Source organism: Copidosoma floridanum, unplaced genomic scaffold, assembly GCF_036245765.1.
Source record: "Copidosoma floridanum isolate Cflo_tuat_1 unplaced genomic scaffold, Cflo_Japanese_pri ptg000021l, whole genome shotgun sequence".
Classification (NCBI taxonomy): domain Eukaryota; kingdom Metazoa; phylum Arthropoda; class Insecta; order Hymenoptera; family Encyrtidae; genus Copidosoma; species Copidosoma floridanum.
The window spans coordinates 24,441,388-24,460,576 of record NW_028321898.1 but is presented as its reverse complement, the minus strand read 5'-3'; the positions used below and the strand labels follow the sequence as shown (position 1 = coordinate 24,460,576).

The window sequence follows — 19,189 nt, the reverse complement described above, 5'->3', positions numbered from 1 at the left end:
CTACTTTCTCTCGTACTTCCTTTCTGCCTAAAATAAGATGGGCTTGCGGCTGGAACTGCCGAGACAGCTTTTGACGCAGCTAGAGTCTCTCATTGCATAGCACATTGTGAGCCTTCGAGTTGTGTTGACCAGTTACTTTTTCTGGCTCCTCTCAATTTTTGATATTATTATTGGCTTTTCTTAAATTTATGGTGAAGAAATAGTCACAGATAGTTGATTTAAAAGTGTTGTACTCACATAGATGATGAGACTGATTGCTAACTGTCAGCTTACCTGTAGTAAAAAAAAAAGGTGGTTACGTATCTCCACACTTTAACCAAAAAAAATACGATTAATTTTATTTTGTGTACAACTAAAATGAGCACAAAATTTTTGTTTCAGAATTAAAAGATAATTAAAATGTAGGAATATACTTTTGCAAACCAAAAGTCCCCAAAAAATATTTTTGACTGATTATTAAATTTTCGCAATTAATTTTTCGTAAGGAATCAAAGCCTATTAAATAATATAGTCAAATGACGTGTAGCTTAGGTGCATTAAAATTAAAATTAGCTAAAGAGGTGAACATTAATAATAAGTAATCGTAGCTAGATTAAACTTTTTTTGTGAGATTCAATAAGATTTCTGTAGCTTTAACGTTTCAATACTATAATTATCAACAGTTAAAAATTACATTACGATTTTATACGCTGTAAATGCAGCTAACTGGTGATGGATTAAAAACTGTTTAAAACAATATCCCAACATTTTTACAATACCTCCACATGCTGTTGTAAAAATCTCGTGTAAAGGCCTTCTAATTCAGATAAAAACTCAAAAAAGTACTACGTCTGACTAAAATCCGTTTTTACTACTTATTTATGATTAGCTGCTACGTAGCTAGGAATCATTAATGTCTTCAGTCCCCAATGTTTATATTTTCAGCCATTGGTATAAATCGACTACCTATACAAATGAACCATTCAAATACAACCAAGGTAAAGGGTGAGTTAGAGAAAGAGAGAGACATAAAGTTGAGAGAAAAAGAGGAAATAACGAGGGCACGAGTGGATAAATGAATCAACGTTAGCTGACCACAGAGCAAACCAACTGGGACTGGCCAGCAAGAAATTGAAAATGGAAAATGTTTAATTGCCCGAAAACAGAGCCGAGTGTTTCCCTCGCACGGTACTTGTGCGTTCCACTCTCTTTTCCTCTGTTTTGCACGCTCTTCTCTGTTGAAAGAGTGTACACGTGTGTAAGAGAAAGGGGAACAGTGGAAGAGAGGAACATACTCATATACGAGTGTTTTGATGTTTTGTAGTGTGATTGGATGGTTGGTTGGCTTGAGGGGACTTGGGTAACGAAATTTTTGTTGCAGCTTCTCTCGCGCCATTCCGTTTCTGGTCTTTTTTTGAGTAATACTAATTTTATTTTAACAGTAATAAGTGTACCATATTTTAAAAATTTTTTTCATATTTGAATTTAAAAAAATACGAAAAAAACAAAAAAGAAGGTTTTCTAAAAAAAGACAAATTATTACTAGTTTATGTGTCCCTTAAGAATTTTCTACCATAAATGCATGCATACGATACAACTCATTTTATCGTTCCAGCAAGACTCCAAGCATGTGAAAGAAGCACCCAACCACCCCAAGGTACGACTCCCCACGAGCCCTCTCCCTTTCCATGGTTTCGATGATTACACTCGTTAGTAGCAGGAGTAACGACCGACGCTTACGTTTCAATCTGATCTCGGTGCAGCCTGTGAACACGTGCCCACACGTACCCATATGTGTACATGCATGTATGTGGAATGGGTACAGAGAGGAGTTTAAAAGAGGATTCGAGCACTGAATTGCCGGAATCAATATGCGCATCACGAACCGGACCATTGTTGGAACGTGCAGCTGTGACTTCAAGGCACACGGTGATGCGCATACCCGGGCACTTACGTGTACAGTGTACAACGGAGGGAGCGAATGTGGGAGTTCAGGCGATATACGTTAACTCTTGACTGATACCACTGTTTTACTTGTATTTCTTTTTTTCAAACCATACAAACGCACTAGTTTCCAACTTGATAATCAAGATGACATATCTCTTGTACTGGTGGACAAAATTTCATGCGGTTATACGTAAAATTGCTTCAAAGGAAAGTATCATATGTGTTTGAAGTTGGGAAAAAAGAAGGTTAGTCAGACATTTACTTGTGTGCAATGAACCCCGTCAATAAAGTTATTCGGGGGTTAAAAAATCCGCGTTAATGAGCAACCCGCAATTAAAAAATTGCCATCTGTTTGATTGAGCAAACGAATCCAACAAAACGATTGAAAGCCCCGAGAATTAATTGCCCAATCAGCTCTAAACGGCACTACCTGTGTACACAAATTCAAATCACTGATTGACACGCTCGTTTCAAATTTAACGAGGCTTTTAGGGACAATGCTGCATATTTAATACAACAAATGCCCGTGTAACCAAGTGAATCAACCAAAATGCACTTAATTTGCACGCGCATCCACGTTTCGCTCTCGTCCCTATGTAGATCGCACGCCCCCGCACAATGCCAAATTAGATTCCTCTCGAGGCTCGCAACGGTTCCGCTTCGGTCTATTTGTTGCAAATGCCCGAATAAACATCCGAACGATTACATTTCGCTGGCTCGTTATGAGACGCTTAATGAACGAAAAGGGAGTGTACACGTCTCTCATAGAAATCAAGTTGTTCGGAAAAGCCAAATTGCAAACGTGTATGCGCGTGCACACGCGATTAGAAAGAGGGAGGGCGGCGGTGCGCGATACAGGAGCGTTCGGCTGTGTACCGATCCCTTGGGAGCTCCGTGAGAAATTTATGGCCGAATGAGTTTACTTTCGGTGCGCGCACACGCGACCCCCCGCCCTGCAATTAATAATTCAAAGTAACTGGCGCTTTCAAAACTTGGCTTTGTTGTTGCATCCCGCTCTCCCTCTCCCCCCCCCTCCATCTCTATCCGTGTGCTCTTCTCTCTCGTTTTTACCAAAATCCCTGTTGTGAATTATGGCTCGCGCGGTCGCGTGCGGTGTTTAAACGGTTGTTGCCATTTTCCTATCTATCGAAACGTGTTGGGATGTACAAATAAAGCGATCGCGATGTGATCGTATTCTGATAGCACTCCCCGTTTTTCGTGCTCCTCTCTCTCTCTCTCTCGCCTGTCGGACATTTGTTGTTGATGTCGGGAATGTAAATTAGTTCTGCTCCAGCAGCAATGTCCGGTTTCAGTGGTGTGTGGTTTTTTTTGTCTTGTTACCAGGACCTCATCATAGTTGTTGTTGTTCAATGTTTTATCATTCAAAAAATTACTTTAAAAAAGTTCATTTTTTACTTTTATTTTTTAGATTTACAAAAATTTAAAGCCAACTGGTTCTTTTCTCTGGCATTTTCATTGTCATCCTGCTTGGCTTACACACTATTATTTTTTCTCAAACATAAAAGGAACGTATTTCATCAATAAAGCTTTTAAGCGGAATTCCATGCGGAAATTTTGATACGTTGCCGAATTCTCGTAATATGCGTCAAATGTATTTCCAGTAGACTAAATATGGATTCCAAATAATATTTACAAATAAAATGCATGAATTTATTATTCAACTTTACGATAACAATTTACTCGCAAGCCTTTTGGAAGGTGATTTTATGTCAATTATTTGCCATCAGAAAAAAAATTCTAAAATTACTTTGAAATAATGGTAAAGTCGTATTACTCTACTGTTTAGAGGACTTATTACCTGAAATTTCAAAGTTTTTTTGAACTTTCAAGATCTGTGAACGACTTAAAAGATTTTATGAGACATTAAAGTCATTAAAATTCCTACAGGTTCTTTAGAAGTCTTTCAAAATATTTCAGAGATTTTTAGAGACTTTCCTATCATTTTGAAGGATTTTTATAAGCTTTCCAAGAGTTTAAGCACTTTTGCGTACCCTTTCAATCTATTCAATTGTTAATTAAGAAAATTGACGTTCTAAAGATGTTAAATGTATTAAAATGGTATTTATAAAGCTGTACCACCTCTAAACCGATGTCTCTTTTTTATGATTAAAGTTGTAAGCCCGATTACATTTAGATTCACGCGTTTCCTACAGTTTAACAAAAATTAAACTTTCTCTAATGCATTTACATTGCACAGGTTCAAGCGCACGACCCCCTCACGTAACCTCCACGCACTATTCGCACTTGCCCCCGGTATGTATATACATATATGTACGTGGGTGCGTGTGTATACACAAGTATTTACGCTTGTGCCCCCGTTGTCGCGTTTGGCAACGTCGGCGTAGCCAGTCGGCCCTACCGGCTTCTGCAGTCCGCGCGCGAGAATTGAAATGCAAATTACGGGGATCCGGGATGCAAATTCCGTTGCACGGAGTAACGCTCTCCGTTGTGCCCTGTACACGTTGTAGCGTTTTCGTGGAGTCCAAGAGCGTTTTGCGAACTTGAAATTGCTGTTGCAGAAAAAGGGGAAAAAATGGAAACGGAAAGCATAGAAAGGGGGTGAGTTTGGAGCATTGCAAGAGCGTATTGTGTATAGCTGTATGGAGAAACAGCTATTACGACAAGGATGCATCCATAGTGGGGAGGAAAGAAACTTTCTTTTAGGTGTTCGGTAAGTGCTTTGTAAGAGTATACTGTAATGCACTGCCTCTTGTTTTCACGCTTCTCAAACGAGTTCAGTTCGATCTTTTGATACAAAATGACGGAATGAAAACTTGAAATGTCATTAGCTTTCCAAGTTTTAATTACAAGTCCGGGCACTGGTATATTTCGTTTACACAAGTAATTTACTTGATAGAGGAATAATTTTTACTCAGCATCAAAGAATACAGTTACTGTGTCCGTGTGAATCAAAGAAACCATGAAGGTACTGGGAAAAACTGAAAATAATCCAAACTACTGGTTCAGCGCTTTAAGGCTTTAATCACTGAGACATCTTTGAATGCTAAAAATTTTGTTACGCTCAACCCATAGTGAAGAAATGTATTTTCTATTCTTATCTCAAGCCCAATGAGCACTTTTACTTCTAAAGCTTTTTGAAACAGTTATCACCAAAGTTAAGCAGCATTTGGGGCGATTAATACTTTCATGGGTGATTTTCCATGATCGATTAACTCTTTCTCTGTTGTTGCGGACAACATGAGTGGGAGGTTTACAGGAGTTGGTCCCGGTGTTTATACTTATAGACACAAGATCGAGGACTCGGGCAATATACACCGATTTTCCCCCAACCCCGTCCCACCCCTCATTTCCTCCCTTTCTCTAGTGCTAAGCGCGGACGTAATTGCATTGGCAAAAACAAATGGAAATTTTCCATCGGAACGATGCATTCATCGACCAAATGGAAAAGTCCTGCATGTATTGTCAATCATCGCGAAAGTTTATGGCCACAGTTACCCAGCTAGCTATATATACTCCTGCCACGGCCGCTGTTGCTCGTTCCGCGTACACGGCAGCGATATACACGCTCCATGGCATTTTTGCAGAATCACGTGGAAAAAGGGTCGAGCGCGCGTGCACAGTGCGAGCTGATACAAAGCCAGAGCGTAGAGTGATTGATAAACGAGACGCGAGGTGTTGATAAAGTCGTGTGCAGAACCACCCCAGCGGCAGCCAGACGGGCCTATAGAAAAACAGCACGGCTCCTGCACACGTGAAAGGCATCCACACACTGCGGAACAGGCGAGCAAGTGAGCAAAGCCACACAGTACGACGTTGCGTGTGTTCTCCTCGTACGGGTATGGAAGAGTGGACGAATGGCTGTGCGTATGAATAAACGGATGCGTATACATTTCCGCGAATAGAGCACGCCCACTGGAGCACACACATGTATAACAAGAGGGTGGAGGGAGGAGGGGACTCCTTTATCTTGACGCTGCATCCCTCTCTGGTATATGTATATCCGCTCCCCCTGAGTCATCACAGTCTAATCGTGGTAATTGCGCGGAAAGCTGCTGCTGCTACCCGGGGGGGAAGGGGGAGGCTGGAAAATCTAAGGATGACCCAATTGTGGTTGCATTATGCCGACGGGCTCGGCTGGATTGTGCAAAGTAAGCTCCAAAGTTAGTCTCTATGCTGGTCCATTTCCAAGTAAATCATCATCGTCGTCGTCGTGGCTGACGAGACAGCATTTACTCTGCGGTGAGCGATATTTATGAATCGACGGTTCAAAAAAAAAAAAAAAAATTGTGACGTTGAACGGTTTATCCATCGTGTGGTTGCATGTACTCACTTTGGCAACCACCACGTTATCGTTGTAACTGCGAGCAGCTTGAGCTAGAAAACTCTTGGGGCATGAAAAACTTTCGAAAGTCCCCTCAACTTTGAAACAAAGCAATCAAAATAATTCCACATCGGGCCTCGGAGCCCAGGAGGGGGTTCGCGAGTCTTAGCCTCATTAACGTTCCCGCAGGCCAACAAAAACGGTAGAGAAAAAAAAAAAAAAAAAAGGAGTGCACCAGCGTGACCTCTCCAACGTCCACAAAGCAAGGAAGGAAGGAAGGCATCGATTAAGTCGTCGCTGGAATTAACATTTAAAAGCGGAAAATTTGCAAGTACCTAGCTAACCGAGGGCCCCGTGCCATCGCGAGCGAAGGAAGCTACGTGTACATTATGCAGGACTGGCGCGAGGGTTAAAGGGGGATGAAATAATGAGCGCCACAGAGAAGAAGGAAAAAAAAAGGGGGGCGCCCGAGTTATTTTATTTATGCCCGCCGCGGGGGGGAGGGGTTTCAAGCCGCGCTTTAGCCCGTTAGTTGGCCCGACAGCGCATGAGGGAACGGCTTGTCCTCCGGACCCCTTTTGTTACGACTTTCTTTTTTTTTTTTTTTTTTTTTTTTCGTCCTATTGTCCCCATTTTTCTTTCTCCTTCTCCTTCCCCCCTTTTTTTAAATCTTTTTAATAGAGTACGTTTGAGAAGTAAAAAAAAGTTTGATTTTTAAACAAACGACTTACGTTTTACGTATTTCGTGTGCAGTGGTAAACGACTTAAATGAGGATCTTTCATTTAATTTGTTTTTAAAATGGGGTATTGTTTGATTTAGCAGTTGTGGAAAATGTTTTAATGATCAAGACAGGATTAATCATATGTCTTAGGTTCTGAGTTGATGATTTAGGCTGGGTTCAGTCGAGGCTGCTTAAGTTTGTGTAATGAGTACATCAGGTTTTCTTAAGAAGCAGAGTTCTTAGTATAGCTGGTATAGTATACAATTTTATCGAAAAAAAATGAAATAGAAAAATCCATACAGAGTTTAAATAAACAGTGTAGAAACAAAAAGAGTGAGCAAGTAATTGCAACTTGAATTAATTGGAAACAAGAAACAATTTGTTTGGTTGAGTAATCTAAGAAAAGTTAGTGGTAAAATGTAGCAACGAAGACTAAGTGAACATAGGTTTTAACAATACATTTTATAGTTGGAGAAAAATATTATAATATACATGTTAGATATAGAACTAATCACTAAGATGATCTAAATAGAAAATTTAATAGGAAATAAAATAACAATCACTTATGTCCTACAACAAAAGTCAAATAACAAAAACAATAAAAAAAGCGATTACATCCAGCTGAATTTTTTAACAGACATTCAGAAATTGACACAATGACCTTTTTGAAACAAACACAACACCCAATGTTAACGTAAACAAAATGCAAGTATTTGTTAGGTAAAGTGTTGCCATCCAAAATTTTATCGACATGGTAATACGAGCATTGATCTGAAAAGTGAAAATGACAAAATCCATTATTCATCGACCAGATATTTACAAAAGTAATATGTAATGTGATACGTGTGAGCTGTTAAATGTTCAAACAAATTACAATATACTGCTTTTGATAATAAATGCTGTACGTACTACAAACACAACAAAAAAGTTTGGTGGTTATAAAAAATGTTAACTTCACGGTTTTGGTAATAAAATTAAGCACAAAAAAAAATTTTTGTTATAAGTACAGAAAAAGATAAACGACGGCGAGATAAAAGAAACAAAGCTCTCCAGAGTATAGCTACAAGTAAAACACACATACAGAGAATAAGAGAGGGTGGGAGAGGGGCTCGCCCTTTCTTTCCCCGCATGCCAGGCAGACTGCTAAATGCAAATGCTTGACATTTGTTTTACGCGGCCCGTATGATCTCTATTTGTTTGCGAGCGTGCTCCACCACATTCCATTCTTATCATGTGTGTGGGCGCGTCCCTGCCAAAAGGGAGAAGAATTTAGGTGCGCGTACCCATACGCACGTGCACACCCTCACTCGTAGCTATTTTTGCCATGTGAGAATTAATCACTCGATTTATACGGCGTTTGTTGCATTTTTTATCGGCTCAGTCGGGAGTCGTTTTTTCTCAAGAATTGCGAATTTTACGATATTACAACAATATAGCTGTTGATATACAGAGAAGAGCTAGCTTGTAATCTCTTTCTGTGGTCTCTGTCTCGTGAAAACTTGTCTGCGTCGTTTTCCATTGAAAGTTCCGCCTCAAAGTATGTGGCTGTAAACAAGGATTGGACGGTGATAGACGGCATGTACATATACCTTATCTCAGTACTAATTAAAATTAAATAACCAAGGCATGAATTTCTCTATAATTTGTCACGCCATGGCTTGTGAAGAAACCAGATTGTGAAGCTAGTTTCCTGCAACCGTAGCTACTGTGAACAAAGTCCCAATTTAAAACAACGCTGCTCGTAATTCAAACTAAAGAGAACAAACAGGCAAAAAAATCCCCCAAAAAAAGGGAGAGGAAGAAAAAACGAAATATAAAAGGAGCCCACTGCAGTGGAAGTCGTGTTGGTAGCTTTACGCGTTAGCCTACTATCTTTTCGCACACCAGCTCTTTAAATATAAGCACGTGGCTCGTTGCGGTCTGTCTGGTGACTTTTATATTTTTTTTTCTTTTTGGCCCTAGCAACACTGCACGGCAGGTGGGAGACGCTCATTTGTAAAAAAATTTAGCGTCACAAGCGCACCCCTTTTGCAACGCGTTCGCCGCTCTCTACCTGTTTTGTTTTTTTATCTTCGCTGTCCGCACCGGGCAAATTTTTCGTCGGACCACCTGTAGTCGTTTTGTCATGCCCTTGCTTGTGGTTTTCATAGTTGCCACGCATGTCTGCTGTGTCCTGTGGAGACTCACAAAAAATGGTCATTGTTCTTCTAATCTTAGGAGTATAATTTATTCAAAACCCATAGGAATACCAACTCAAACGTGGTTTTCACTACCTTCTAAATCTCAATGATTGGAAATTATTACACTAGTTTCATACGGAAGACGTCATCAGTGACTAGTCGTTGGAAAAAAAAAAAAAAAATTCAATATCAATCGTAAAGCGTGCAGTGTTGTTAACACTACAGGAATATTGAATACTGTTATTTGAATGCGTCTTCATTGAATAAAAAAAAACGTATTTTTAAAAACAGAGTATAAAAATGCGTGTAGGCTCAGCTGTCTCAAAGGAAACAGAGTAAAGCTTGTCGTGAATTTTCATGAATCGAGCATCATCCGCGCCCCATTTCATCCATCATCTTTTCCAGCAATCCCGAAGCATCGAGCAGCAATACTGCACCTCACGGGAGATCCAATCGCGCTCGGCAAAACAGAAATAAAAGGATCAAAGAATGACAAAAAAAAAAAAAAAAAAAAAAAAAAAAAATGCCAATGCCTTTGTCGCGGCTGCAGTAGCACCAGGGCGCCTCGGCAAAATCGCATTTCACCTTTGAATAAGAAAATACGAAATCCGGTATGTAAGGGAGGGGGAAAGAAGGAGAAGAAGAAGAAGAAGCAAGGGAAGCAAAACGAATCTATTCCATCTTGGTGGATTCTCGCGCGCGCTCGGATTTTTTCCCTTAGTCTTCGCCGGCGGCCTTAGCCCGCCCTCGGTATTGAGAATATCCGGGGCGCGAGAAAAGCTTATTTCGACAATAGCAGCGGCAGCTTGGACTAATAATATTCTTTGGCCTTTCCGTGAGAAAGAAAAAAAAAAAAAAAGATAGAGAGCGAGAGTGGAAGGATAGAAGAGAGCTGCGAGAGAGAACGAGGCAAGGTGTTTTTTTTTATTTTTCTCGCTCTTCGGTGTTTGGTGTACGTGCGTTTTCTCTTTTTTTCTTTCCTTTTCGTCCAGAGTGTGTGTTTTTTTTTTTTTTTTTTTTGGCTTTGCCAGACTCGGAGACACCGTAATGTAATGAAATATTAAAAGGCGGCGACAACACAGAAATATCCTTTTTTTCCTCTTTTTCAGAAGTGAGGGAGGGATTCTTTCGCCGAAAGGAAGCAGGCGATTTTCGCGATTCGCAGTAAGGGTATTGGATTTTTCGTGTGGTTTTGCTGTACTGCCCCCGCTCCTGCGGTGATACAATATTGTACGACAGAAAAAATTTAAGTATTTACCTTTTTTGGGCGTTTTTTTTTTTTTCTTTTTCTCTTTCAAGTTTAATATTATTTTTTTCAATTTGGTGAGTTTTTTTCAATAGAGCTTTGAAAACTGAAAAATTCAATTTCTTAATCTATAAATTTCTCGTGCTGTCGAATATTATCGAAATTTCGTTAACCACAAACTTGTCAGCAAAAAATTGCAATAAAATTTGATACAACGTTGGAATTTTATATTACGTGGAAAATCGGGTGAAAAAGCTTTTTCTTGCTTTAGTGAAAAATTTATCCAAATACTGCATGTGTTCTGATTATTTATTATAGGCAACGTTTACATTTTTCTTTACTTTAAACTTTAAGATACCTGCTCTAGTACATAATAGTAATAACCTCTACAGACATCAAAACTTTTAAAAAAATCCAAGATTAAATTTTCATTTCTTAAAAAGGGTCCAAAAATCACACGAAACCTACGAATCTTTTCTTCCAACATATACCTTGCATGTAAAATATTCCACAAAAATGAAAAAATTTTGTAAGAAATCAACGTCAAAGCACAAAAAATAAAACTTGCGTAACCACGAAGACAGAGAAGGTAGAAGTATAATTAAAAAAAAAAAAAAAAAAAAAAAATACAGGTATAAAAGCTGCAAAAAACAGGAAAAAAGTAGACAGGTCCTCCGAATGAATAGAGCGTAGGTGTATTTTGAGGAAAAAAAAAGTGGGAGAGAAAGACTCGCAGAGTGTAGAGCAGGCCGGAGAAGGGCTGAGGAGAAAGAAAAAGAGTGCCAGCTGCAATCTTTTTACATTTCAACGAAGCAGACGAGTAGTAGCGCGGATCTAATGAAATCATCTCCCCAGCGCTTTGATCTCTCGCCTGCCCTTCTGTGTACCATATACTACCACCCCCTCCCTCACCACCCCGTCGTATAGGTACTAGCGGCTTTTCGCGTGCGCTCTTTTGCGCTCGCTCGGGAACCCCTTCGGGCATGCACTCCCCCGTCTCTCTCTTACTCTGACATATTGCAAAGATTTTGCTGTCTACCCTCCGCGTCCCTCCCCCCCTTCAACTCCCTTTCACTCTTTCGTTCTCTTGAACGCAGGCGAAGGTAATTTTTTATTTCTAATTATACATCCGTGCACTCCCTCACAGCTATTTGTTTGCTTTTACTTCAACCATGTACCATGTTCATGAATGTTCTCATAACTGCGATGCAACGGTAGTTTTGTAATTATGAGACTCGTTAGGCCAAGACTTTAATTGTCGGGTGCTAATTTCCAAGTCGCCTGGTGGGGCAGCAGGAGTAACCGGAGCAACAGCAGCAAGGGACTTTTTCCTCGTCACATGCGACTGAAGTCTGATGCATCTGTGATCTAGTTGATCGAGCGAAGCTGATCACGTGTTTTCAATGAGAGCATATTAACAAAGTTTTCGTTTCTTTCTCCAATACATCAAATTTGCTAGAACTATTGAATTAAAGAAAGAGCCTGTTCAAGGAGTACTTTTCTTTAAATAGAGCCAAATTCATTACTCTGATAAATAAATATTTTTTCAATTACATGTGTTTAATACAATATAAACGAATAATTATCCTTGATCTTATACATTTTTTTCCTATGTAAACAGTCTAAAATCCACGTCCTTCAAATTTTGCGTATTTGTTATTTCAGGTAATCTATTCACCGCATCTAAAAGAATTTTCATATATAAAATCCCAAATGTACGTAATGAATAAGAAAAATTTAAACAGAAAAATAAACCAACAAGTAATTGTTAATAATTCGATTGTTAATTCTGACAAACATTTATTTAGGTATTGTTAGCGTATAAGCCTTAAAAAATTGTTAGTAATGGATCATAAGTTATCGAAAAATGTAATTTATTTAATTTTTTTCGTTAACTTTCTTCAAAGGACATCGTCTTATCCATGCAAATAAAATTTAAAGTTCGAGTTACAAGAAGAAGAAAAAAAAGGATCAGGTCAACCTCAACGGCATTACCGATGCAGCCCACGCGATGCTCTCGGATGCGAAAAATGATAAAAAATTTTCCAAGTTCCCTCCCGTTGCTCACAGTTAAAGCGCACAAACTTTTTAGTTGACAAACATACCCACTCAAAGCAATGCGAGAAGAAGACGAGGGAAGCACGGTATTTTAATTACGAAAAATGTAACAAATAATGATGAAAATCAAGGCTCACCCAAATGAGCTCTTGCTACCCCCCCCCCCCCCCCGCTCCGCCATCTAGATCTATCTATCAAGGGAACACTCTTGTATCGAAGCAAGCGGAACTAACAGCCTTTAATTAATAAAGTTAGCTGAGCTACTTTCGAAGTCTCGCGAGAGCACGGCTGTGTCTCTTTCTCCTTTCCGACTCTCCGTCGTCTCGCTTGTAGGCACAACAGTAACATTTTCCGAACAGCCAGAATTAAAGTGTATCCAAAGCTCATCCCTGATTTATACCCTCACTCTGTGCTTATGTTCTTTACTCGTTGTACACCCGAGAGTCTAGATAAGCTTGCTTATTTTGACACTTTTTTCCACTCAAATTGACAAAAAAAGACTTTCATTTTGTGTTTCTCAACTCGCTAAAATCTATCCTAATTTCTACGTGTTGCTGGATAGCTTTTGAAACGACGGCCATTTCAGGTATGTTCGAGAATACATTTTTCTTAAAATTAGTGACCGTTAATGAAAATTATATCATCTCTCGCGATCATTAAATTCTTCAAAATTACCAACCTAACTAAATTTAATGGGGTTGATAAAAAAACCCACTACTACAAAAAGTCAAAACAAAACATACAGAGGTAAACGCTCCTATTATTCCAGCCACTCACTTTTTGAGGGGAAGCCTTAAATAAACAAAAAAGAAAAAAAAAGAAAAAAAAAGGAAAAAAAAAAAAAAGAAACGACAAAAGCACACCGAAACCCAAGCCCGAGGACAAGCGCGCACAGGGCAGCTTTAAAACTTCAAAGCACCAACCGCGTGAGTGAAAAAAAAAAAAAAAAAAAAAAACAGCGGTCCTAACGAGCAGTCCACTTTAACTCTAGCGGCGCGTGCGCCTCTGCCCTTGCACTTTTCCTCCCTTAAATTACTCGAGCGTAATTTTTTTTCAACGCCACCACGTTCCCCCGTCTGCTTCAGCACCGACGTCTTTCCCTCTCTCTTTTTCTCTGTTTCGCAGCAGTCTCCCCGGATAATTGATAACTCCGTGGGACGAAATACAAAAAAAAAGGGGGGGGGGCGCCTATGTGTCTTCCCTCGCCCATTCCGATGCCAAGAAGTGGCCAAGGAGCTTTGGACAGTTGGCGGCTGCTAAAAATTAAGCCTCGGGTGGATACACGTACACAAACTTGTACGCGCCGAGCGGCCTGCCTTCGCGGTAGTTTCGCGTATCTTCCTCCCGCGAGTTATGGCTCGCTAAAGAAAATTGACTTGAGCCCTGGCCAGAACGAGTATACATTTACAATCCTCCGTAAAAGGGGATGATGCGTATAATGCGTGCGCTCGAGTGGGGAAAGAGGGGGAAAACAAAAAGGCGTGAAGTTTGGAATTTCGTGTGTGTATGGGAGCGCGCGTGCCAGAATAGGGCTAGAGGGATTGTTATTTCTCGGATGGAATGAAAGAATTTCGAGGGCAGGGTTGCGCGGGGATGGCAGGGGGTTGGGATCGATGAATATAGAGGAAGGGGCCAAAGAGAGAGAGCTCTCGTGCGAGGGTGTTGTGTTTTTTGCCGGGGTCGTGTTGTCGTAAGGATATCGAGATGCGTATGGATGTAGATTCGGAGAGGATCACAGGGTTGGTTGCTGGAGATGCTTTTTTTTTCTTCTTATGGATGCAGTGTTCGTGCAGATGAACACAAATTCCAATGTGACCGTACAAGTTTGCAGACTTTATTGATTATGAATTCAAATAAAGCTTAATAAAAGTACGTCTTCACAAAAGAAATCGTTCTCTACTTTTTGGATTATAGGTAATAGTGTCATTTTATAATTTTTTAAATCTTGTTTTATACTTTTCAGTGAACACATTCTACAGGATATTCGACTCCTTACCTGTACGAGATCGTCATCCAGAGAATTCAGTAGAAACAGCCAAGTAACGCCAGACGGCTGAAAAAATTGACGCAAACTAACTTGGTCTCTATTTGTAATCTGTCATTTTTTTATTTTAAAAAAGTAAATAAACAAAAAAAATTAAGTAGAAACAGACGAGTAATGTTAGACGGACGAAATAATTAGCGCTAACTAACATGATTCGTACGTGAAATCTGTCATTTTTTATTTTAAAAAAGTAAATAAAGAATAAGAAAATTAAGTAGAAACAGATGAGTAACGTCAGACATACGAAGAAATGGGCTCAAACTATAGTGATCTGTTACAAAATCTATCATGTCTTATTTTAAAGAAGTAAATAAACAACAAGAAAATTGAGTATAAACAGACGAGTAACATCAGGCGGACAAAAAAATTAACACAAACTCACTTGATTTATACTTGAAATTTGTTATTTTTGTTTTAAAAAAATATATAAACAAAAAGAACATGAAGTAGAAACAGACGAGTAACGTCAGACGGACGAAAAAGTTGTCGGAAACTAATTTGATCTCTACTTGTAATCTGTCATTTTTTTATTTTCACGAAGTTAATAAGCAAAAAGAAAATTGAGTAGAAACAGACGAGTAACGTCAGACCGACGAAAAAAATAACGAAAACTAACAAGCTCCATACTTAAAATTTGTCATTTTTTTGTTTTAAAGAAGTTAATAAACAAAATGAAATTTGATGTCTACATAATATTACCATCTGTAACAAAAATTACTACAAAAGAATCGTTTCTAACTAATCTAAATCCATCGAAAATCCCGCCTACACAGCCACTGACATGCAGCCAGACAGTACGAGTTAAATAAAAGTGTAGAAAAAAAAATAAGCAAGCAGTCAGAGTTTTATCTATTTTAAAATTATTCTCAATAAAATTGTGTAACCTTTTTTTTTGATTCGCAGATGTTTTGGCTGATTTTTATAAGATTTTGATGAAAGCTTGAACCTTGGATTAATTAAATTCATAGAAAAATAAAATCTACGCTATTACTATGAATGCCCACGCAATTTTATTTTTACCCATAAAAACCTTTATTTATTTTTACGTAAATATTAAAAAGTCTCCTCGACTGGAAAGCTTTTATGAAATTCAAACTCGTGTAACTTTGTCTTACGCTACCTTTGACTATTATATATCATTCACGTGAGCGTGCTCTTGCTTTTATTATTGAATGAATGTTGATATCAAATTTGCTTTCGCACCCTGTTATTTATCAAATTAATTTATCGTCTGCACACGCACACACGCACACCCAAGTTAATATGAAATATTCGTATTCAAAACATGCCCACATTAATTATACGCGATGGTAACGCGAATTTTCGAAATATTTATGCAATGTTGGAAGAGAGCAAAAACTTATTTAATTAAAACTCTCCAGTATGGTACACCTTGATGGATGTTTTTAACCACAACGTAACATCAGCGTAAATTTGTATTGGCTAAGGGTACTATATCTGGACAATGCCAGTATCAATATTGATTCCTATTAAGAGCTGCAGTCCCCTCGATTGTCAACTATCGAGTGTGCGTTTCCTGAAAAGTTGACCCAAGCTAAGTTGCCTCGTTGATGAATCGATATCCCACGCATGTCAGAACAATACATTTCATCCTACGAACACACCACGTAAACGCTACGCATGTGTGTACACGGTGAAAGGACAAATACACTACATTACTCAAATGTATTCGAAACCATGCCTGACCTATTTCCCCCCCAGTTTGAGATTTACTGCCCCCTTGGCCCGTGGATTCACACATACCGTAGCGCGCCATCGACGTCTTCGTATTAAAATCCCATTTTCCTTTCACGTCTCCCTGCAGTCGCTAAAAAAATCATATGGATGATGTAATATATGGGTACACACTCGAGGCGATTCCGATTTAGATAAGGCGAAATTGATTTTCAATGTTTACGCTGTTAAACCCCCGGTGGATAAGGACAGGCACCTATATGTATGATCATGACTGTGAATTGTTTTTTTTTTTTTATTTCTAAAAAATAAAATTGTCACTGAAATTTTAAGCCCATCTGGAAAATATAATACAGCAGCTTCTACGCTAATTACGATTTTTCTTGGGAATCACTTAATAATAAGTAAATGAAAAGCTCAATTCTAATTCCAAAACAATGATGAAACTCATTATTGTTAAAAAACTTGAGAAATGTGTTAAATTGCGCGTAAATACGAAAAAAGAATATCTTTCACGTGACTTTGGAAAATAATTGTTCGACGTGAGGCACCACGAGCAGCAACAGTTTTAATTCCTTAATTTCGTTCGGTCCACTGTTGACGCACTGCCAAATTATTTAGCACGTACGTAACCACATGCGTATATGCGAGTATATGAGCGCAACATTAACTGCGAGGACTAACCTTATTGGGTGTCGTAGCTTGCTGCTGGGGCGAACAACTGGTGCTGTGAATGGTCGGCTGATTGGTGGTCGGGGTGCCCTGGTGGTTCAGGTGGTTGAGCTGGGGTGGGGGCGGGGGCTGCTGCTGAACTATCTGGCTTTGGGCTCCGGCCGGTGGTGGTGGCGGTGGTTGGTGGAGCTGCTGGTGGTGGTGGTGGTGGTGGTGATGGCTTTGCGGGGCTACCTGGTGCTGTTGGCTCGTCGGCTGGTGTTGTTGCTGCTGCTGATGGGTGGCCGGGAACGAGGGCACCGTGAACGGTACAAAAAGCATCGGGCTGCCAAGGATGTGCGCACCACCTCCACCCACTGCGCCCGTTTCCTCCCTACACCTGTTGGGATGGTTTTTTTTTTTTTGTTTTTTTTTTCATAAAAAATTTTTGTCTTATAAACATTTAATCTGTTGTCATTAGTTTATTTCTTCCTAACTTCTTATGTATCTGGGATTTTTAATGACCATCTTTTATTTAAATAGTAGTAGTAGAAAAATAGTTTTAACAGAATGGTGTTGCCAAGTAGAAAAAAATCATACAGTTTTTGGTAATTAAGATAATTAGAAATACTTCAATATGTGATTGCAAGAACTTGAGCTTTTTTGCTAACATTTTAAAGGTTTTGGGATTTTTTTTTCCTCCAAAGTCAATCCTCAGTTCTAAGTTGAATAAGATTATCAGTGCCTTCTCGAAAAAAACATATTATCAAGTTTTGAAAAATTTTGTGAAAACTTGTTTACTTAATACACTGTTGCTTTGATGTTGTCTTATAAGTACATAATTAGTTTGAGTGTATGACTGGTCATAAATCATACTGACTAAAAATTTTTTCATGTAAATTAGCAAATAATAGTACGGTATAAAAAGGTAGTGGCAGATCCAAAAAACTCTACACTTATCATTCCTAAATAACCATTTTTTCCATCACTATATTATCTACGTGGCTCAATTAGCTTTTTGTATATCAGTATGTAATTTTTCATAAATAAAATTTTTTACTTTTGCTCTACTTTTATAAAACCACCGTATGAACTAAAGACACGAGACTCCATAACTTTTATACTTTAATTTGTCCTCTGTTGTGTGTGTACAGGTACATTTGTGATATTAATATTTTAATAACGGAATTAGTTATGCTCGTAATGTGCTAAGTCTAATTTTAGGTTGCTTTTTTAATGTGAATTGCAAAGTAGTCACGCTGAAGTAAATGAAAAAGCCCACCTCATTTAATAAAGAATGAGAGATTATAGTACACATACACTGTGTGTAACTCACCAAAACTACCACGTGGCATGAAAAGATTGAAAAAAATTTTTTTGTTTGTCTAACAAATCAAGAATTTGTTTTAACACACGTGACTAAATACTGGGCAGACCCAGTCAAATCCATCATCGTTTTTAATAAGTGATCACGTGACATTTAACTTTTAAGATTGCAACAACAAAAAGAGAGATAAACATGAAGTAAATAGTCTAATTTAATGTATTTCATTCTACGAGAGAATAAAATGACAATCATCAAATTTGCTTTGTTCCGACAAATTGCAATGCACAAAATAATCCTCTTTTGACAGTATGGAGGGAAAAAGAAAGAAAGTACAGGTCGATTCCCTGAAAATCATGAAAAAATCCCAAACGTCGACATGCAAACAAAAAAAAAGGGAGAAGCAAGTAACCTGCACTCTGTTCCCAGGCCTTGATGTTGGGAGTGGGCGTAGGGGGCGGCCCGGACGGAGGTGGTGGACGCCACCCTCGCAACCCTCAACGATATGCCGCCCCGTTGGCTGGTGAGCTGTACCGCGGTGGCAGCCGGCTGCTGGTGGTGGCAGCAGCAGGCCCTACAGCCGGCGCTCGGGGGTACTGTGACCTGCTGCTGAGCAGGTGCCTGATGCTGGTGGTGGTGGTGGTGGATCAAAGGGGCAGCAGCTGAGGCAGCAGGAGGGGCCCTCGGCCCCGTTGAGTGACAACTGACGGCCCCGCCTGGATAAACGCCGAGCAGGCAACCAACCACGGGAGCCGACGAGGCACCGGTTTGACCGGGGCCCGAACTCGCCACCCCAAGGACACCACTCTCGGGCTTAGCGACACCGCCGCCTACGCAAGCAGCGCACCACGAAGCCGGACCGGCGACCGCTGCTTCCGGCTGATGATTATGGTGATGGACTACTTGAAGCTGCTGCTGCTGCTGCTGTGGCTGGTGGTGGTGGTGGTGTTGATGGTGGTGATCGGACGAGCCTGCGCCGAGGGTTGACTGGTGGTGCTGGTGGGCGAGGATAGTCGGCTGGGCGTTGAGGGTGCGCGCGT

General features: G+C 39.6%; 1 protein-coding gene across 1 annotated transcript in view; it reads right to left on the bottom strand.

Annotated features, from left to right (window-relative positions):
- Positions 1–17,167, bottom strand: part of LOC106637909 (cytotoxic granule associated RNA binding protein TIA1) — a 539,236-nt gene extending 522,069 nt beyond the window's left edge. The window contains exon 1 of the mRNA XM_089594255.1: positions 16,859–17,167. Coding sequence (XP_089450381.1) covers positions 16,859–17,167 — 309 coding nt within the window. The remainder of the gene's footprint in view (positions 1–16,858) is intronic.
- Between the last annotated feature and the right edge of the window lie 2,022 nt (positions 17,168–19,189).